We start from the raw sequence: 24207 nt of genomic DNA on the forward strand, positions 1-24207 counted from the left end.
CTTTTTTAGTGAGCCACAGTAATTTTCATTGCATTTTTACATATCATAATATATTACGTATCTTTTATTATATTATAATTATGAACAATATTATCGCCGTATATACATACGAATGGCGCTACAACCGTTTAGGTATGTGTAGATTTGTACCTAACACACAGCGTTGATTCCTCACGATGTTTTACTTCACCGTACGATCGAGATTTAAATGCGTACATATACAGTAAGTCCATTGGTGCACAGCCGGGGCTCGACCCCAGAGACAGATGACATGTTGATACCACTAGGCCAACGAATAAAATAAATTGGCGCAGGCGGGTGTCTTTGGCTCATAATTATTTATAATATGCGTTTAAAAGCCTTGAATTAAATTTTAAAATACCGGCGAACACGTAAAAGATTTGGAACTGATAAAGTATTAAGTAAACGTTATATTTGACGTGACCGTATAAATGTAACTTCATTGTTGCGTAATTTATTTATTTCGTAAACTTAAAGTTTCGCTAAAAATAAAATATATTTAATAACAAACAATTACACAAAAAATACATAATATTTAAAAAAGGTTCAAAAATTTACAAAAGGGAACAAACGATAAAAATTCAATACATTTAACTAAGTGTAGTGTGATCGTGTAAACGTAAGAGTAGTATAGGAAATGGTTGTAACGATTTCAAAAACTTCCATGTTAGAAATGTACATTATCCCTGCGTAAAATACCGGCAAGCCGACTTGTCTTTGACCCACAAAGACAACGGCCTAACGCACGCCGTTGTCTTTGTGGGTCAAAGACAAGTCACAGGAAGTGGATCACCTTGCCTATAAAATTAACAAATGATCATGAAACAGATAAAAAAAACCTGAGGCCCAGACCTAAAAATGTTGTAGCGCCACTGATTTATTTTTTTACTTTCTTTTTTACCAGGTTGTGGGTTCAATTGGGGCCTTGGCGTTTTGGCGTTTGCTATTCCGTATTGTATTACCATTCCGTGCCATTCTGTATTTGTTTGTCGTTGACTTGTATTTAAATTAAATAAAAGATAAACTGTGAGGTGTGCCCGTTTACAGGAGGTAAGGAGGTTCTAAATAAAATAGCCCTTATCACTGTATAGCTGTCTTATTGGTGTTAGTATAATAATTCTTTAATAAATGGGCTTTCCATCAATAATCTTGAAGTGTGTGAAGAAGTGAATCTTAAAATAACAAATTGATTTAACAACTACTCCGTGGTCTATGTTGCAGCTTAGTCAGGAGAATTTTTGAAATCGGTTGAGGTATTATGGTAATTGTTCTATTAAAAACATAATACAAATATTTCCGGCTAATAAATGTGCCGATTACATTTAATATATTTTAACGTTTACACCCTATACTAAAGGTTTGCTATCTTTAAGGAAACTGCTAATTTGCCTACCTCGTATATCAACCATTCAAATTCAAAATCATTTATTCATATAGGTAACTATGTACACTTGTCAACGTCAAAAACATAAATGTATATGAAATGCTGCCAGTTATTAAATGAAGAAGAACGGAAGGGAAGAACTGGCAATATACTCTCAGCCACACTTTTTAATCGCCAAGTTTTTGTTTTACACAACGTTTGTAAGGAGCTGCAACTCCTAATAAAAAAAAATATTTGTACTATATATATTCTATATCTATATATACTTATACAAATATATAAAAATAAACTATTTTCTCGTAAACGTCGTTTTAATTATTATCAGCACGTACTAAATGCGTAACAATACAATATAATTTCAAATTTCAAAGAAATTATTTGTAATATTTTATCATTCTACCTTGAAGTTTGTCAAAGTATTTGAATACATGCCAAAACGTGCCAAATAAATTCAAATTGCAATGCAGCTTAAAAGCTTGAAGAATCTTTGAAATTTGAAAGCATTTGTTTATTAATACTGTAAATAATTAACTTCCAGATATTTATACAATTATGTGTGCATTTCTTGATTGCTGATATAGTTCCGCATTTCTCACGAGTGTGTTACTGCCTTTATTGCTGTAAAATACTTATCCTAGTACATAAAAAAGTGAAGTATTTAAAACTTATAACTAATCGGCAAGCCGGTTAATTTATATTTTACAGCTCGTTCTTGGACATAGGCCTCTTCTAAAAGCTTCCACTCGTCTCGGTGTCTCGCTTTACATACCCACATAGGGCCTAAGGCCACATAAGCTTAAAGCAACATGAATGAATTAAAAAACACAACATTAACGAAAAATTAGCTCAACGAAGCTTTAAGTTGCTGACACCAGCATCACATTATCTTGACGGCCGATTAAACGTAGTGATAGTCGCGGAAAATGTCTTTAAAACGCTCGTTTATTAATAGATATATAATATTAATAAAGTTTATTTGCCAATACAATAATTTTAGGTTTACATGCTGCAGACATTGACCACCCTTGTGAGAGGCTGGTCTATAATTGGTGCTTCTTTTTATAAAACAGGAGGCTGGAGGCTCATCATACGCTCTTTTCTTGAATGTCGAAATGGTTCAGAAGTACTTCCGTGGGCAGCTGTGCACATAGTGGTGGTGCTCGGCAGGATAAGAAACGCTCAGTTGTGGAGCGATGGTTGTCGAGGACTGATTGTACTTGGTAATCTACCTTGGCGTGTGAGGATGAAATTCAGTTGCAGGTCCAGTCTTCTATTGCTGGCAGAAAATATACAAAGACAACTTAATAACTTAGTAATTTAATTAAAGACTTAAAAATAAATAATTATATTAAGTTTCAATCTCTCAAGAACGTGACCAAAGTATAACATATTTATGTAAGTGAATTCTAAAGTGTACCCTAAAGCGATATAGCGATAAAACCAGTGTTTATAATCGTACGTACAGTAGCCAAGGTGATTGACGTAGCCTCGCGGTCCCGAAGGAATGTTGCTATACAACGGGGAATGACCGCGGATGCCGTGAGATTGCTCTTTTTTCCATGTAATATACATATAAGCGGGCAACTTTGAGATTATTAAATCGTTGTTCGACTTTGAAGAAAAATTGCGATATTTGGTAGGTTCATGCACTTTGTACCTAATTGTTGATGATTGTATAATTAATAATAATAATAATCAACGGCGCTACAACATTTTTTTTAGGTCTGGGTCTCAGATTTCTGTATCTGTTTCATGATCGTTTGTGAATTGAATAGGCAAGTAGGTGAGCAGCCTTCTGTGCCTGACACACACCGTCGACTTTTTGGGTCTAAGGCAAGCCGGTTTCCTCACGATGTTTTCCTTCACCGTTCGAGCTAATGTTAAATGCGCACATAGTAAGAAAATCTATTGGTGCACAGCCGAGGATCGAACCTACGACCTCAGGGATGAGAGTCGCACGCTGAAGCCACTAGGCCAACACTGCTCTATTATATTATCTATATATCTGATTGTATACTTATAACGTCATATTTGTATTTTTAAATTTTAATAGGTAGTTTTAATCCTAAGTATTTTTGTAATGTTAGTCATGGGTGGACGAAAAGTGTAATCTGTTGCAGCTAACTAGCTTAATTAGCCGTTCAATTAACAGCCTAGTCTCTTCACTAAACAGCACCGTTCAACTAGCGCCTTAAATGATGTTTAGCCGTTTGATCAAACAGCTAGGCAAATGACTTGAATCAATGACGTTGCATTACTTGCCTATCATGTTGATTTCAATTTAGTTCCTTTAGAAGGTGTCAACCTACTCCAAACTCAATAAAGCGTCGTCAAACGATGAAAAGTTTGATGATGTTTTCTAAAGTTTAATGAAAATTATATAGAAGAGTGTGTCACTACACTCACTAAGAGTAAGCGTGAGAACATAAATAAGTTTAATTCACTTTTAAAATATAACTTATTTATGTTTTTCTACTTCTTTAGGCGCGTAAGGGTAAAATTTTGACGGAAATGTCACGAAGATGTGCAGAGCTTTTGTCGAAGAAAAGGGAGAGAGCGACTGGGACTGATTGAGAGAGAGTAAGAAAGGGAAATCAAGGAAAGATCGCTATCGGTTGATGTATTGGTTTATTAGTTACATATTAGAACTTTAGATGGCAATTCCGTCTTATGTCTCGTGCATTAAACGCAGATTATTTATTTATATTATCATTAGCACGTATGCAGTGTGTAAACAGTGTGAATATAGATATATAAATACATAGTGTGAACATATAATGGTACATGATCGTCTGTTGGGGTTTTTACCTTAGCAACAATAAATTTAAAAATAAGTTTCACTTCTGACATCAATGGCCAAATCATGGGCCATCCAGTTTATTAAATTTTGTAACAAACGCAACGGTTAAATATCATTGAGGCCGCTAGTTAAACGGCGCTGTTTAGTTATAAGGCTAGGCTGTTGATTGAACGGCTTATTAAGCTAGTTGCCTGTAACATATCCACCATGTTTGTAATTAATAAAATAAATTGCGAAGAGGTTTATTTTAATAGAAGTACTGTAGCGTCTTTTTGGAATTAATGGCCTCAACCAATCAGATCTTCTCACGTCTGAAAAAACGTTCTGATTGACCCATGCGTTTTTCATATAACAACATCCTAAGCTAGTTCATAAAACAAAGATTAATAATTAATGTTATCCTATATATCGGGATCCTGGTAGAGCATTTGACGCTATTATTAGTAATCATAACAATCAAACAGCAGGTATTTACAATTTTCTTAACCTACGTTGTAAAAATATTAAAAATTTATAAAAAGAAAACAAATTTAAAAAGCTTGGACCCTGCGGCAGTGTACCTTTGACGCTGGCAGCATTTCCTCGCTGTATTGCGATTAGGGAATGCAATCCCGACTCGAGATCATCGGGATTAGAAATATCAATCCCACGGGATCCCGAAATTTTCGGGATCTCGTGTCGATGTCTAGTTTAAAAAAATAATTCACATGACTGAATACGATTAAAACTGCAGGTTTGTTATAGTGAGGTTAATTAAAATAAAATATTATTTGAAAAAAAAAACAAAAGCCTTTATTATTAATCTATAGGATAAGATTAATTATCCTTTAATATTACTAACTAAACAATTAACAATTTTAGTTACATGAACATAATCAAAACAAAAGTAAAGGTATAGCTCAAGGCGATTAAAAAGTGATTGAAATTCGGGTGATTTTGAAAGTAACTTCTAAAAAAAGAGTATCTTCTAAAGTGTATCAAGAGTGCTATCTGCTAACCGGCACCTAATGTCCATTGCAATGTACCCTATGTATTGTTCAATGTCGCGTGAAGCGTCCCGAAAGGATGTGTGTAGAATCGCTGACCATTGGAGCCCAATCCCGTCAATATCGAACGGGATCTCGTCATATTATGCTTCGGGATTGATCCCAACGAATTACACGGGATCTCGGATCCGGAATTGCTATCCCTAATTGCGATACTTCATAGTTGAGCGAGGAAAACATCAGCTCTAGAGGCACCGGTTCCATCAACCAGACGCCAACTTAAATCTTTTATAAGCGCCTGTGAACTTGAACCCTTGAGTCTACTCCAAAGGGAACAAACTATGCTTCGTGTAAATTAAAGATTATGCGTTGACAAGGTTTATATGTTCGTGGACAGCTGGTCGGTCCATGGACGATCTGGAGGATCCTGTCCTATGATTCGCATTTGCAATTCGAACAAACTTCCAATATGGATCTTCATAACACTTGCCTAAATATACCAATTAACATTTTATACAAATATATTAATGAAATGTAATCTATATCGAAATATTATCATTACTTTAGTCGGTTTTGGAGTCAGTTTTTTTAGTTTTAAAGTTATGTATAACATTTAGAAACAGCTAATACCCACGATAAGCAAACATACAAATTTTTCCACTCATAGTATTGATATGATTCTTAAAGCCCTAATCTACGCTATATATGAATCGGTGAATGTCCAGGTCCTGAGTGCCTTGACATGCATTTTTGTCCACAGATCCGAAACTTCTACGCCATCTGTGATAGCCAATAATCGTTTAACTCCTGATGGCGTCTATAATTGATGAACGCGCTTTTATCAAAGAGCTATCATTCTATTTTGACATTGAGACATCGTTCACAAGTACCTTTTAAAAAAAATATTGAAAACTGTTTCATATATAACTAGCTGCCCTCCTTAATGTGGTTTTAGTTAGCCTTAATACCGTAACACGAAAGAATAATTTCACCGTATTATCGTCACTATAATTTGAATTTGATTTACTCTTCGGTCTAAGTAACACGTGGTTGGCTATGCTAACACCAAAAATTAATAAAGTAGAAATAATTGAAAAATACATTATCTTTTACTTTAGCCTCAATAACACGTGGTAATCATGATATTGAATTGTACATTATATGACACGTTTGTCGGTTTACCATAGCAGTGCCATCTATTGATTACTTACTAAATCCAGTCGAAAAGTATTGACATCTGTTAGAATCTTTTGGTGTTAACAAATATAACCTTAGTATCAGTGGTCATTTCGTTTTTCATACTGTTGATGGGAAAGCTCCCGGAGAATTCTCTTGTACGAAATATTGTTATAGTTATTAATTAGAATGTTAAGTTTTATAGTTATAAATTAAATTATGCATAACAAAAATTATGCTATATACGTCATTAAAACATATTCGAATATAGGAACTCATCCTGTATGTGAATGAGAATTCTCGACAAGAACAGGTTTCATGCATCGGCTATCTATGGCGCGTCAGTGTTTAGATTGGTTTATGACGGTTTACGTGCAATTTTAAATCGCTTGAATGGTTTGATTGTTATAAATTTACAGTTTATATGTCACTGGCCTTAGTATATATATATGTGAGTTAATGATTTAATTATGTTCGACGTCCTGGTGGATAGAAAAACTGTGCACAGTTTGTGTTTCCACCACACCAACTTCCTTTATATTAAGAACACTTATACAATAAATAAAATAAATAAATAAATAAGTTAATAATTAGAAGCGCAAATCAAATGTTAGCAATCATCGTACAATATCGCCAAAATGAACTCTTCAGTTTTATCCAAACTCATAAATTGTAATATAACATTCTCGTATCCGATAATGTCCAATAAGTCGACTACAATCTTTATAGGTGACATAATAATCACTTAGATTTTAGAAACCTTAAGTCAAGTTAATATATTGTTAGTCTGGCCACCCCACTACACCTAATTTTATGTTATGTGTCAGATCATGTTTTAAACGATTACAATCCTAGCTTGAAACAAAGTATTTCATTTGAACGTCCCTCCAACAACAGCTATCGAACTAAAACTGTTATTATAACATATTTATTTATTGGTTACCATCTTATTTCCTTCTGAATTCCTTCAACAAGTCCTTAGCACAGAAAAACATCTCACTTCAAGTGTCGTTTTATATGTTTTTAATATCCGGAGCGTCGTTTTTTTCTTCCGGTATCAGGAAACGCTTACATATATAAAGATTATTGTTTTCAGTTAATCGCTAAATAGGGTAATTATTAAACCAAACGCGTGTCCTAAACTGCGGCAAATTGTAACACATAAATTATGAAATAAAATTTGTACATTGAGTAAACAGTTGCTGTTACATAGAACCTTTGTTTCGTGGCATTGACATTTTTAGGCCGTGAATGTTTAGACACTTTTGGGAGTCGCCACTTGTGTCAACACGGATAAACACTCAAACAGGTTCCTAAACAGGTTAATGATCTGAGCCCTTCAGATTTGTACATCTTAAACCTAGATTTTATCTAGCACAGTACAACTAGCAACGAAATAATTCCGAACGTTTGCAACGAAAGTTTTACACTTTTTGCATCTTATAACAATAATAATTTATTTACATTATGACTCAGATCATTATAGTAAACATACATTATTAAAATATATTCTTACGTTGTCAAATGAATTAAATTATATATAATATATAATACATTAAACGTTTGCTCGGCTTCGTGTGGCTGGATATGTATTCAATTAAAAATAGAATAGTTAGACATATGGTATAATTGAAAATTATAATATAGTTAAATATTAAAGTGTTCTATAAAACTGTAGTACATCACTGTGCTCTATTGTCAATCGTTTCCGCATTATTTGGGTTGCATTATAGAAGTTTTATTACTAATCAAACAAACAATATGTCTTTATAAGACTAGATCCAGATATTTTCGATTTTATACGAAACTGTTGTTTTAAAGCGTTTATCATCTCCCTATGAGTACTAAAAGGAACGTTGGGAGTTGACTGAACGGCTTAAGTGGCACTTATATGTAGAGTGTGAAAGCAATTCTCTTACGTCTCTAGTTTGAGAAAATGTTGTTGCTTTTATGACGTCAAAAACACGAAGGAGGTTCTATTCGGAGGCTTTTTTGAAATGCTTAAAATTTAATCTAATTGGATATTTTTTTCATTCATTTGACAACAATTCGTTATGATTAAGATTTGAAAAAAAATATCCGTGTCAGTGTTACCAACTCCGCCATTTTGTTTTAAAATTATTTTTGATTTGTTTTCAACGGGCCTCAGTGTATGAGTGAGTGAGCGAATAAATAAAATGTGTATAATTAGGTCTCAGAAGCATCTCCAATACTGTAAAGGTGTGTTCATAAGCCAGTCCTGTAACCGGTATTTTGAATAATAGTAATTAAAAAAAAAAGTGCATTTTGTTGTTTATAGTAAAGAAATTAATACTGGCTAATATTTTTTGTATTTGAGATAAATGATATGTGCATTTGTTTAAGAGACGTAAAACTTAAACAATAGTTACGTCTTTGTTTACTTTATTATGAGTGGACGGTTTAATTTCAACGAAATGTGCCGATAAAAAGGTGCTATGCAAATAAAAAACAAATAACATTTATATAAAACAGCTACAGTATTCATTTTATCGAAGGGAATTATAGGGATTACGATTTGGTCGGGTATATATAGCAGAGAGTACAAATGAAATACATTTTTATCTGCCTAAGGATCAAACGCGTAACCCGGGTCGACGTTAAGGCACCTCTAAGCCACGAGACATTAGCAAGGCCTATATATTTTTGGCGGAATATATCTTTTGTTTACAATTTTTTTTTAATATTTTGTGCATAGATAATAACAGTAATTTTGTCGTAGTAATGTCGTACATTGCTTGCTCGCATAACCCCTTAAATATCTGTGTAAAATGTAAGATTCTTACGATAATATGATACTATGTGACACACCAAAAAAGTAGTGTGTTATATTTGTCGATAAAGGATTGGTGAAGATACAATAGCAAGAAAAACGAAAAGCTTGAATTATGGGATGAATTAGCAAAAAGTATTATTGAATCATTTATATTTTTATCGTATATTTATTACATTTAGCAACTATTTTAACCTTATACACGAAAACGGAGTGAATTAAAAAAAAAAACATTCGTTTTACCTCTCATAATTGAAGTGGAAAATACGCTCAAAGAAAAAGCTTTTTAGGTCCAAAGCAAATTGACGTTGACGTGAGGTTTGTGAAGCTTTTATTTAAATTTTGTTTGAAAAGCGTCAAAAGAACAATTATTATTATACACCATATGACCTTCTGGAATGACCTAGTATTATTAGTACATTTTTTGACTTTACTGTGATATTTTATATTCTCAGTCAAAACTTGAAATTAATTATGACTCCTGTATGAATATTCATTGTAACATAAATCTCAGTTCCATTTTTCTTTACTTTAATACAATTTCTAAATGTTTTTTATCGACTACCGAAACCTAGTATCGAATACTTAGCAATCAAGAATATTATATAAAGGTACATTAACGTGATTCAAAAGTTTTAATCGACAAAATTATTAATCATTTAATAAGAAAATCCCCAATAGTGCTTACATAATATTTGAACGGCCCCTTTCCTTCCAATTTTACATTTACTGTCAGTTCCCAAATTAAGGGCGTAGAACGGAACAGAAGATATGACAATAAATTCTCCGCCATTCTTTTTAATCGCCATGTTTTTATTTTACACAACTTTTGTAAGAAGTTGCAACCATTACACCATGTTCCACATGACATTTTAAGTAATAAATAAATAGTAAAATAAATTAAAAACAAAGATTTGTCTATAGGAGCACGCACTTACATACTCGTGGGGACAACATGCAAATCACGTTTACTCCGAAGAATGATCTTCCGAGTTCTGACTAATGACGATATTGAAGTCAATCTCTATTGAAAGTGTACTACGACCAGTTCATTCAATATATATTGAGACAGGTATCGTGATATTGGATCGCGATATTTATTGAGTGATATTAACTATTATTATTAATATTAAATAATTATGCAGCTCTGATAACTGACGATGAAAAGGATTGACATATAGGTTACTTCTAAGCTGCAGTATATATATAGAGATACTTTAAGAAGAAGAAAAATGCAGCGAATTCGTTAGTATACCTTGTATAAAACGTACTGTTATGAGCTACTTTCACAATATATATTAAATAATATTTAAGTGTATAAATTACTCCTTTGCACTATCGGGATTAAGGGGTGGCATGCGCAAAGGGACAGATCGATGTTCTGCGCGCGCCACCCCATGACTAACTACGCAGTTCGCAAACATCTGTGAAACCCGGTTATCGCGTTTAAAATTCGCCAATTCGCGTGTGTTACATCTGGCTGGTTGTAATGCTGGCCCCTCGGCTGTGATGTGCCAAGACCCTGCGTGACCTGCAGGATGGATGACTGTAGCTACTACGAGGAAGGCGACGATCAGGATATGGTATGGGCCTTTTATTGAGTAGAGTACATTATGAGATTTGAGCCGGTTCATTTGGGCATATTTCCTGCTACATTTTACTGATACATTCTAAATGTCACCAATTAAGAAATTATATTTTGAAATAAAATGTACAGTTTATATTATATGCTTTAACCCTTTAAAATTGATTTATATCGTAATGGTTTGTGTGGTGTTACACAAGGTCGCACATTTCATATTCGCGACCAAGACTTTTCCTATTTCACATTTGCTTACGTAAGTTACAGGACTAGACTTTTCTATAATAAACTGGAAACTTGTATAATAATAATTTATATATTCCATTCATAATTTTGGTGAGTTGTTTATAAGGATGAAAAATACGTCCAGTTGTCCTGTATTGAAAATATGTTCTTTATACTCTTGTAATAAAACATTTTTACAAGAAAACAAATGAAATACAGATAAAGATATTTATGTATTGGTTAATAGAAATTGTAATTTTAATATCAGTATCACAATGAAAGTGGAACCTTGTTTTTTAATATTATGAAATCTTCATTGTTTTGGTGAAACACTTACAAATGCAGACATTGGCATTGTGAAGCAGACAATGGTATTGATCAAGGCTTAACGCGTTAAGTAAGACTTCTTTGAGCGGATAAATTCGTCTACGTAATTTGAATTTGGTGTATATAAGGTATCAAGATTACCCTATTTTATAAATTTAAGCGATTTTTATACCAGAAAACCTTTTGTTAGCCATTAATTTTGTCTATGTACTTCAAATATACGTTTAATATAGTGCAATCCTCCGACCATGGACCTGTAAACCAGGAGTTGCCTTTGAGAAGTACGCATTTTCTTAAAGACACTTAAATCGTTTCGTTCGGTTATACGTCTACTGGTTTCACAAAGGTTTCGCCCTGTTGTAGATGCAGAAGTATATATAGGGATTTTAGGTGTTGATATTATTGCTTCTGTAGTTGTATGTAAGTACATTAGGAGAAAGCAAGTTTCCCTGAATACTTGAACGATACATTTAAACTTTACTTTAGTTTAGAAGATTTACTTACACACTAGGATATCTTTATATAACTATATATAATCCTACTGTACGTGCGTATATCACTGAACTCCTCTTATACAGCTCGAAGATTTGAATGAATATTTTTGGATGCGTTTAGGTGGCGCGGTGGATGGTTTAGATTCACTAATCAGCCCGGCAGAGGGCGCTGCAGTCGGTATCTAGGTTATTTACCTTTTAGGCAAATAAACAGCTGGTATACATAAATCTACTGGGCATGTGTTTGTCATTAAACTTCTACACAGCTGGACAGATTTTGATGATTTTTTTTGTGTTTTCAAGTGGATATTTGTTTGTATGTAAGGCGTGTATACAGGACAACGTCTGTCAGATCCGCTAGTTTATATAAATAAAAGGGTTATTAGTAAATTTAACAAATCACATTATTGTTTATTAAAATAAACTTTTATTTCTGCGTTAACCATTAAACTTTACTTTTTTCCGAAGTTGTATCTTCTTAAGGTTTTGACGCCTGAAGAAGATACACCATGCAGACAATTCAACATTTTAATGTAGTGTAGTGAACTATAGTAGTCCAGTTTCTTATTTAGACCTGGGAACGGCTCTAACTGATGAAGAACTGATTGTTATTTAAACTATGGGAATAAGATTGAGAAAGCTTAAGACCAACAATTGTTATAATTGATCGAATCACTCTGGGAATGTAGAAACCTTGCTGGTGAAATAATGCAAATAAATATACCATAATCTTGAATAACGCGTGGGTTATCAAATGTAATACAAGGTTGGACTTAATTTGAACGTAAGTGAAAGAGTTTTTATGCAAATACTACGCGATATGCTAAACAATTTAATTTTCATAAAGACTGTCTTTAGTTAACATAGCTTTTACACATTAAGAAAAACACTGAAAATCCGTTCAGGATTGAAGCTATGTATATATAATTTAAAATTATGTTAAGAATTATAAGTTTTTAATAATAATTCAAAATGTGGTTTTCTTTCATAAAGACTGTCAATGACTAGGCTCAAACCAAGGTTTTACGTTCAAAACCTGTGGAGCAGATGATATTGTACGATCTCAGAAAATCAAAAGTAATATTTTATAACGTGAATAATTTACTATAATGATATGATTCATATAACTGAACTGAACTGAAGATTCTTTTAAGACAAATTTGCACGGTATGTGGCAGAATATTTGAACTTTAGATTGTATCATCATATATATACCATATTCTTGCAAATAAATTATTACAGAAACTTTAGTTAAAACGTTGCAAAAACATATTTTTTGTCAAAAAGTCATTTCCAAAGTTAATTGGTATTTAAATTAAAAGCCCGCATCCAGAGTTAACATGCTCTCAATATATTAGTAACATAATACCTCTGGTACAGTTCAAGAAACGTGTCATTTACATATGAGCCACTGACCTATTTGCGACAATTGTTCTAGATTCCTTTTATGTTTATCTCTACACAACATACAATCGTAACCAAGTATTTTTTGCGGGATATGCTGATACCTCTTATCATGTCTATTTCATAATAATAGAGGCGTTACAGTCACTCCTTATATTCATATAAAGTATATAGTTTCTTTATATTCACATAAAAAGCCTTGTGAAATTTCATCAAGTCACAGGGAGAGGAACTACTAACTAAATTTATACAGTTGAATACGAAGAAACAAGAAAGTAAACAGAGAATAATTAGAAATTCCACTCCAAAGAGGGAGTGATAGAGAAGGTTTGTAAAGATCTTCAAAGTGACAACCAAGTCCAACCAAGAAGTGTCAAGTGAAGAAGACAACCAAGTGATGATGTTTATTTAAAAGACATCAGATATTTTCCAGCTAGGAACTTTATAAGAAAGATATTAAGTCAATTAAATTTTCCAATAACAAGTGTTACTATATATTATATAGATGACTAAAACATGAAATTAAGTGTTATTAAAAATCTAAATATTTAAAGACTAATCTTTACTTAGCGCTCCTTTTGTCTCTGAACCTAAAGGTACAGAAATATTGCTGATTCAATTCTAAGCATTATTTATCTATATTAATAAGATTAATGCAGCAGTTGACCTAGTGGCTTCAGCGTGCGACTCTCATTTCTGAGTTCGTAGGCTCGATACCCGGCTGTGCACCAATGGACTTTCTTGCTATGTGCACATTTAACATTCGCTCAAACGGTGAAGGAAAACATCGTGAGGAAACCGGCTTGCCTTAGACCCAAAAAGTCGACATCGTGCGTCAGGCACAGAAGGCTGATCACCTACTTGACTATTAGATTAACAAATTATCATAAAACAGGTACGGAATTTAATTTTACGGAACATTAATTTATTTTTATTATTAATAAAACAAACAAACAATCAATTATTTTATGCAAAAGGTGCCGAAACTACTGGAACGATTTAAAAAAAATCACCCTTAGAACCACACGTTATGCCTGATCAACATAGTTTAGTATATTTTCAAAAAAGTTATTCTATATAAAATTACAATATATACCCAAAGCGTGAAAATGAACAACCAAACATCCTATACCGGGTACGCTGCAAAAAACTTTTGACAATAGAGCAAAGTCATGTACTACAAATTTATATGGGACTTCAATATATCCAAAAATCATTTTAGAAAAATATTTTTTCGCAGATTGTTCAATATTGCGCCTATCCAAAGTAAAACATGTATTACTGTCATTACCGATTTCACGCCACAATATGTCTCTGAACGGTTTAAAATTATACGTTTCTTGCGATAAGTGTTTTCTCATCATCATCATCATCGATGGCTATTCAGCCCCTTGTGGGCCTTACCTCCTTAAGTACACTTCACCATCTATCCAGTTCTTTCCGCATCCAATTGCGAACCCCTGTTTCGAGGTCGTTTACAACTCCATCCCACCAACGCATCCTGTGTTTACCGGGATTTGTGCACCGGGTTATGAGTTCAGTAAGGACCTTGGAGTCCTGTCGTTGGCCATTCGGTGCACATGTCCCAACCACTTGAGCCACTTTATGAATTGGACGATGTTGGCGTCATCTAGTACGTTATTAAATTCTTCATTGTAGCGGATATGCCAAACTCCGTCGTCCCCAACAGGACCAAAGATGATAATACGGTTACATTTTCAAAATACATTTTTTACGCAACATAAGCGTTTGTCATACTCATGCATGTCATGACTCGCGCTGGCAAAGTTAATATCCTATATCCTGGTTGGGGGAGAGAGCGTGCATATTCTTCAATTGCTTCCGGTCTTGGGATTCGAATTTTATCTTGCCCCAAATCTTTCCGGCTCTCTTAGCCCCGTCTGGAACTGGAAATCGCACATAAAAGTCCCTGGTAAGTCCACTTTCCTTCTGGACTCTTCTGAGTTTGTGGCCTATCCAGTTCCACTTACGAGTACCTACCACTTTCCACATCATCCACTCTGGTGATTGGAAACTAGTCTTAAATAGTTAGATTATTAAATTTTCACACCTCCATATAATTATAATACTTTTCTCAACTGGTTAGTAGGTAACGAGTTTCCTAAGCGTGCAGTAACATGACACTGGTGAGCTATTACTGCGACCACAAAACCACAGGTATTTTCTATTCATAGATTGTTTGCGTATAAAAAATAGGTATTAAGAACCTTACTTAAATGATGGGTAATATACAATTGAACGACTGATGCGACAATTCCTTTATAAAAAAAAACCATGTGTGTCAGTTCTTCTTTGGCGTAACAAGATAAAAATATTGAAAGAAAACATTTTTTTAACCGGATTAAAGCTATTTGTATTATTATAAACTTATAATTATATACTAGTATACTAGATTAGTATTGTTTTCTTTCAATCAAACAATACTAAGATAAAAATATTTTTATTTTTTTATCTTTGGCCTTATTCTACGTTTGTAGAAACGACATTAACAGTAGAAAAATGGTATTTAATACATTAAAAGTTTTACTATATCGCATTATCTTGTTAAATAAAGTTTAATTAAATATCACAAAAAATATTACTACATAATTAAAGAAATAGACATTTTTTATTTTGAAATGTTGACTATGTTAGCTTCAGGGTTTCGTTTTTATTGTGACGGACGCAAAATTTACTCTCATAATTTTTACGTAACGCCCTAACAGAATTTGAAAATGTTTTTACTACTAAAGTTTTATTTAGCACTATATCACAGTAACACAGTATAGTAACTAGACTTTTCTATATGCTTTAAGTTATTCACTGACCTAATAATATTAGTCAACTGTGCTTGTAGACAAGAAATAACCATAATTGCATTGGCATCCTTTTAAAAAGAATTATTTTTATTTTATAGGCCATTATATCCTCAATTTGTATTATACAGTAGTTTGATCAGAAATATCGTAATGAATTATTGATTATTTTTCCTCTTTTAAAATTTATAGGGAATATAATCTAAATGATTTATCTATCATTATTATCTATATATTATTTATCATTTTAATAAGACAATAACAATTAATACAGTTTGACAATTAAAGCGCGCTGAGTTTAAAAGATATATATTTGCTAAATTAAGCTACCAGTACAGATTACTTCAATGCGGTAATTATTAACATTTACACCAGAAAAACTACACAATATTAAGCAGTAAAATATTCAAACATATTTATTACAGTAGAGAAACTGACATGAAGTAGACCTTTTGTTAGTTCACTCGACGGACATTAAAAAACGTCTGTTCATGTCATGTGTGTCCTTTTCAAGAGGTTAGTGTTCGCTTGGAGACGAATATTAACGGAGTCGATGTCGCCAACTAGTGTTACCAACATTAGGAAAAGACATCGACCAGGCACCCTAGGGCCTAGCCACTTGAGCACAGCCGGATTGTTTTCCTTTCCACGTAACAACTTTATCAGATACACGGCAAGCGCAAATTCTAAAATTGTAGCCCACAGAACCTCTTATGAATAAATTGGAAGCATACCTGTAATATTGGATTACACATATGCTTATATTCTTGCGTTATATATATAATTCTGCTGTACGTTTCTATGTCACTGAACTCCTCTTAAGCGTATGAGTTTGGGCGGCGCCCTAGAGGGTTTAGGTTCACAAATTAGCCCGTCAGATGGCGCTGCGGTCGATACTTTAATATTTTGTTTACCTTATCGCTTGAAATATCATGCAGCAGAACGCTTGTCGGGTCTGCTAGTACAATATCCATGATATATAAAAAATGAAAGTATCCACAAGGATCTTAATGTGGATACAGTCCTAAATACGGCGAAACGGTTTGCCTTAGCTCACTTAAACTGACTACATAGCCATGTGAATGCTGAGGCAAGCCAACTTTTGTTACGACAGCACTAAGACGCCTTAAGAGAACTAAATCTCATGAGTTAATAATCTAGAACTAAAACATTTGTCAAGTTAATAAACAGTACCTTAGTTTAAGCTTAGAAAATTAAGTCCAACAATATTACTTATTAGCCATAATTATTGTATAGGCTAGATTGTAATACATGTAGTGACGCACTCTTTTTTGTGAACTTTATTGTAATAAAAAAAATCCACACTCATCTGTCAACAACAAATTACACAGTGCACTGATGACACAAACAGCATCAATTTATTACAGCTATCTGTGGAAATACCGTTATAGGGCTCGCATGGTTGTCAGTTAGTTGGTAAGGCAATATATCATAAACTACCGCTTCGATTGTAAATATTAGCCTTATGTCAAGTTTAAATATAGTGTATAAACTAATTTGACTTATTTACTAACGTTTATGTGTCATGTGTTACAGTAGATGCAGTACCTAGTAACTGTGATTAGTTTTTAAAGTGAAACTTCTTTATCAGCGTTTGAATAAAAATAACCGTCACATTTTTCGGTTACGCGCCATCTTTTTCTTGCCCCTACCTCGATTGATTTGAAAAGATTCGAAGCCGAATAACAAAATTATACAATAACGATAACAATAATAGTAATAATTCTATTATAATTAATGGAATTCTGTAATAATCTTAGTAGTAATAAGGTAAAATGAAATAATTGTGTTTGTATTCATGTCTATGAGGTCATAAGGTCATAAGGTCATAAAGAAGTTTCACTTCTTACGTTTACAGTATTCAGACTTACAAAAATACAGTAAATTTAGGTATTTGTCGGTAATTATAAAGATTTATAGTCATTTTTGGAATGACAAGTGACAGCCCTGATTACGAGACCTTGGCACTGACAGGTTTGGAAGTGATAGGTGCAATTTGCTGTAGACATTACGTCTTAAATATTTCATAACTGTGTTTTACGATTACATGCCGTATTGGCGTATGAGATAAATTACAAACAGTAATGTTGTAATGATCATTATGTGATTTACATATTAATTTGAAATAAATCATTTTATATGAATTTACGCGACAAGTGTGAAGTTAATTTAGGAATAAATTCCTAAATGAAAAGCAAGCATCAACGGTGATATGCAGGTAGATACAAAAAATTCTAAGAATTTCAAGTGGATTCAGGCAAAAATAGTCTTTATGTAACAATTTGTAATATTAAAAAAGAAATTTCTATGAAATTGTTATCGAACCACAGTTGTCAAATTCCAAATATAGATTTTAATAAATATAATCCCTATCAATCAAATTTAAAGCTATATATTTCATACGCTATCTAAACCAAAAAAGGATTTACCGTCGTGATGTGCAAAAAGTTACAAGTCGATAATCATTTAAAATATCGTATAACACTGCCAAATAAAGATGTCATGCAAACTCTTAAATCTGATGTACGAAGCATGTATTCTAAGATTATCGTATAGCCTTTTCCAATTCTAAGGGCCACAACAGACAGTATCACATGCCGAGAGCAATTCAATTGAGCTTGTTAGTCGTATGTCCAACTTACATCCGCTGTACCGTTAGGGCATGGGAATTGGTCGTTGTTACGTAGAAATAACTATTGAGATGAAGTCTTCAACTTGGCACCATAACAACCATTGTTTCTCTTGTTCTGTCGTGTCTACATTTTTTTTATTCAAACAAAAACAAAAAATGCCGATGTGTTATGCAAGATTAACATTAACTACTGATAATTGATTTATTAACTCAAAATCCTTGATCTTCCACGGTCCACATCACAAGAAATTAGAACGAATGAAGTGTGTAATCGACTCCAGGTCGTCCCTGGAAGATGACCTTCAACTGTATAAATTACTCCCTCAAAGGCCGGCAACGCTTGACTGCCCTTTTTGGGCGTCCCGTAGGCTCGTTTGCCCTATAAAAAACATTGTTATAATTTTTTGAATCCAATCTTCGGATTGTACCATTGTCGATTCTGTGAATGACGAACTAAAATATCAATAAATTTTTGCACGCTTGTGGTGTCTACACATCATCTTATTACTCTATTCTGATAGAACAATACGAAAACTGTCTCTCTTCCGGCAGTTCATGTCAGGAAGCATCTGGAGCGAACTGTCTGTTTCTACCGGTTGCTGTCGTGGCTCGTATGACAGTGTATAGTAAGAGGTTCTTTCACGTGATAGGTCCATCTGGTTGAAGGGCCACGTCATCTTTTGCCTTCTGCGTTACCAACCACGATCAGTTTCATCAAGTTCTTATCGTCTCTGCGCATTGTATGGCCAAAATAAGATACCATTGGCTGTATCTTCTAAGAACTATTCGTAATAGATGAAAAGATATAAAAAATAGAAAGTTTTTTATAAATGCTCTCTTACGACTTGTTACTATAAAAATAAAATATTCCCAATTAAAAACTTCCGGTAATTCTAGACTTTTAACGGAAGTTAAAGCTTCTAGAAAGTAACAGTAGTAATTAAGCCATTCATATTTGATACGGCTCATATAATTAGAGAAATTACTGTTTAAGTGTGTGTTGGAAAAAAGTATTGATACAGTTTTTATAGATAATTTTATGATCTACATTTTTGTCTCAGGTACTTTTATGATAAAACTTACCGTTTTGCTGGAAATTACGAAAAACTCATTTTTTTGACTTTTGATATTCAATAAAAAAAATTCCATACACGGGTATAATGGGGAACTTTTTAATATTATTTATAATTATGTTTTGTTGTTGGTCTAAATTGACCGGGCTAATGTGTCAGTTATTTATAATTACAATATGAAGTGTTTGTTATGAGAACATTTTGGATTGATTATAAATAATAGGATAATAGTGATTTTCAACTGAAATAACAAACTCTAATAAATATTGTTTCTTAAAATAAATACTTTTGCAACACATTTGAGTTTAACTCCCCTTATATATATTTTCGAAATAAATATACTATGTGACTAGGGGATGCTTTAGTATTTTTATATATATATAAGCATAGACAATGTAACTGTCTGCAACACTCGTTTTAACTTTCTTTAGTTTTAACTTCAATAGTTTTGCCTCAATTTAAGAAACTCGTTCACGTCTGGACTGGAGGCGAATAAAACGTAGACTCATATTTACAAAACAGTTTGTTTTGCCTCTTCCTATCATATTGAATTTAAGCTTTTATGGCATCATATTTAACGAAAGGTATTCTTATTGTTTTTTTATTTGAAGATATAAGTTTTATATTTCCTCATGATATTGGAATACAGCTAGCTATTGTTAAATGCGCACATAGATATAAACTCCATTGGTACACAGCCGGGGATCGACCTCAGGAAGTTACTAGCCCAACACTGATCTATTTCAGTCATCCACGAAGATTAAGAACTGTGAGATTTTTAATCGATTGCAAAAAACATAACCTTTTCTTAGGTGTATAATTTACATTATTTACTATTGTTTATTTAAAACCTTCACTAGACAAACCTAATATATATATATATATATAAAGCGAGTAAATGACTGAATGTACTTCCTCTATGTATTTCCTTTCTCTGTGTCGCAAATTTGAAAACAAATGAATCATTTGTCACCAAATCAAAACATTGTATGAGCACGCACAATAACTCAATCGATTTCAAGTTGTACACGACTTTTCCTCTATTGTATTGTAATGCAACTTAGATAACAGATCTTCATTGAGGTAATCATAGTTTGATAGATGTAATATTTATTGGGTAAGAGGAAAAATGTATCTATTCGATCTTTAGGGAAAAATTCGTATCTTGTAGCTATTTAAAAACAACTGAAGACTATTACAAAATTGTGAACTACACTCCGTATAATATTTATAAGTGTGTTTGTTTGAAGACACTTGCGAGCCTTGGGATTGGGAGTGTCAATGGGTGGTATTACTTAACATCAGATGAGCATCCTGCTCGTTTACCCCCTGTTAAATATAAAAAAAACTGCTATATTATCGCAAAGTCCGCATATAAAATTTATACGTATACTACTAGTTTTTTACTTTTCATTCGTTGTTATTTAATGCATTTACTGGTTACTCTCTGTGTTATGTTTAAAATGCCATATACCTGAATGTTGATGTGTGTTTGTTGCAATTGATTTAAAACCACAGTTCTCGAACTTCAGATTGACTAGAAAAATACTGTTTCAATCACAGCTTCCTATCAAATCACTAACGGAATTGTCTACCTATGTCGCACATATGAAATGAGCATGTGTCAATCACAAATATCGATTATATTTGTCAGACATAGAAGGCTTTTCACCTTATTGTCTATAAAATCAATATCGACCACGAACTACCTGCAAAATTCGCCAATGCTTCGGGTTTTATCTAATTGTATTGATATTTGCCACCTGACAAAGAGGCTGTGAGGAAATTTTTGAATAGGAAGACTTTGCCTTTGTTTAGCAGTAACAATTTAGATTTTTCTTTGTATGTGTTGATCGTCGTTTGTTAAATATTAAGTTTTCAGTTTCTTTTATTTTTTTCCTTTTGTCTATTAATGTACTTACTTATTCTGTTTTATTTATATTGCTTCTATCTATGTAATCTGTTTTGGCTTTGTATATTGTTTAAGTGTAATATGTATATTACATAAATAAATATGGATGAAATTCTGAGGCCAAGGCGAAACAGTATTTTTACCTAAAGCGTTTAAATCCTTAAGTTCGCAAAAAGCGAGCTTCACTCAATTTAAAATACAAATTTGAATTGTCAAAATTTAACGTACAGTGTGCATATCTCTGTCAAAAGGCTTCGTAAATTCTATAAAATACAAAACTGTTCTCAGAAGTTTTAGTGTAAATTAATTATTTATGGAAATACAACGTTAACAGTTAAGTTCGTCCACCTCACTTCCGGTTAGTACTCTATAGCTTTAGAATACAAATGATTGTAGTAATTCATAATCCAACTCTTGAATAAAATTAAAAAGTATCGCAAGTGGACTACTTTTTGTATGTATATAAATATTTTTCCTATTGAGTATAAAAAAGATAAGCGATTATGATGTCAGGCTTAGATTCAGAAGATATGTACTTGCAAACATCATCAGCAGCCTCGCGGCCTCTCTGCATGTGCGTTAACATAATATTGTCGAAATCCTAAGACTTTTGACAGTGTTAGTTCTCACTAAAGCTTGTCACTTGACCTTGAACATTGCCGGTCACACTATTCACATAATCCAATACGATGTAATATTAACTACACTTTCAAAACATCTTTTCAAACAAGTTATTTAAAATCCTATTGTGATACTATCATTATCATTGAATCGTTCGTTCGTGTTTCAATTCTGACATTTCGAATTATTCCAAAGAGATTTGAATCACAGATTATAATATTATAATAACCTTTACACAATCCCGCCTCCGTCTATTATCTTTGAACGTATGGGTGGCATGAATGACATCGCAGGTTGACACAGAAAAAAATTGGTCCTTCCGAGAGTTAAATGTTATTTATGACATATAGCATACCATAAATCTATAATTTAAGGTTGCCTGGAACAGATAGCTTTTCAGCGGTAATGCCGTCCGTTGCAATCCTTTTATTTTTTATGTTATTTGTTTTTCTTTAAACGAAACGAAGAGTAAAGAAATAAAATAATATTTGTCAACTGTAAAACACTAAATGATTAATCTGTTTTGCAGGATCTAATCAAATACCGTCTTATTACGATTGCGGAGCGAACACATAAAAAAACAAATGTACATACATATCGTCCAACGTATCGTCAGTATAGTAAAATATTCTTCTTGTGTGTTGGATTTGTCTAATGCATTTGTTTACAATATCTGCTACTCCCGGATTTGAAAGAGGACTCGCAAAACAAAGCTTAATACTAAACCGAATACAACTGTTAAAGCGAAAAAAAAATTATATAAATAACTATTAAGTTGTGATTAGAAGAGCTGAGTTTACACGGGTATTTTTTACTATAAAGACTTCCCAATTCTTACTCATTTTAATTTTTATAATGAATAAAAACACATTTTTAAACCTATGAACATTGTACAGATTGCAAGGCATTATATTGCAATAATATTGCGTCGTTATGTAAATAATGTAATAACTCCGTGAAAGAAGTTTGCTTATAGCGGTTTTTGTCCATTCTGTAAATCATTATTGCCAGTTTCTATAGTATTATTATTTCTAAACATTGAAAATTCCCAGCACTGTATAACGTAACAATACAAACCATTTAAATTTAAGTAAATAACTATGTTTATATTCCTTCCCCGTTCTCAGGTGAATGTACCTTTACTGGCAGTACTTTCGCACGGCTCAGCCTATTGTGAATTTCAATGTAATTTATAATAAACTACGATGTTGTGACAGAGTTTTTTGTGGTAACGTTCGCTGTTTATTAGTATCAAGAATTTTGAGAGCAGTGTTGGCCTGACTGCGTGTGACTCTCATCTGTCGGTACGTTTGATTCCCGGGTGTACACCAATTGACTATGTTTCTATGTGCGCATTATAAAGACAGGCTGATCACCTATTTGCCAATAGGCAATCTAATAAGATTGAAAAAGAAATATGAGGCTCAGACCTATTATATTTTATGACCAAAATATATTATTTATAATCGTAAGAACGTTATATGATTTTTTACGTTTTTCTCAAAGGACAAAAATAACAAAACAAAGTTATTAGCAGTTTTATGTTTGGAATAAATATGCGTTATATCTTTCCTTAACTTGAACAGGGCACAACTTTGGGACCTCAAACTATCCCCACCGAAATATGGAAACCATACTAAGTGTTGTCTTGAATCGAAATCTTAATAAATCGGTGACGTTTGTCTTGCTAATGGATGCATATAAAATTATTTGATTACATAACCGTGAGCATATGTTCAAATGCTTGAAACAAAAGACGTCATTACTAGTTAGTAGGCCGCACACAGATCGAGTTGCCAAATATGTCAAGCCGGCATGAGAGGCTATTGTGTGCCATATCTGACGGAGACTTCCGAGGGTTTTTTTAAGAATAATATGAAGGGAATGAAGTCCGTGTTAGCCGTGGTTATGTTATTCTCAATTCTGTGGCTCTGTTTTTCTT

At 33.0% G+C, this 24207-nt stretch overlaps 1 protein-coding gene across 13 annotated transcripts in view; it reads left to right on the forward strand.

Annotated features, from left to right (window-relative positions):
* Positions 1 to 24207, forward strand: part of LOC123720678 — a 113536-nt gene that overhangs the window by 22679 nt on the left and 66650 nt on the right. The window contains exon 1 of one of the 13 annotated variants that reach the window (XM_045656231.1): positions 10582 to 10741. The exons of the other annotated variants lie outside the window; for them this stretch is intronic. Within the exon in view, the coding sequence (XP_045512187.1) occupies positions 10697 to 10741 (45 nt within the window). The 5' untranslated portion in view covers positions 10582 to 10696. Of the gene's footprint in view, positions 1 to 10581; positions 10742 to 24207 lie in introns of those variants that run through there. 13 annotated transcript variants of the gene reach the window in all.

Source organism: Pieris brassicae, chromosome 1 (genome assembly GCF_905147105.1).
Source record: "Pieris brassicae chromosome 1, ilPieBrab1.1, whole genome shotgun sequence".
In the NCBI taxonomy this organism is placed as follows: domain Eukaryota; kingdom Metazoa; phylum Arthropoda; class Insecta; order Lepidoptera; family Pieridae; genus Pieris; species Pieris brassicae.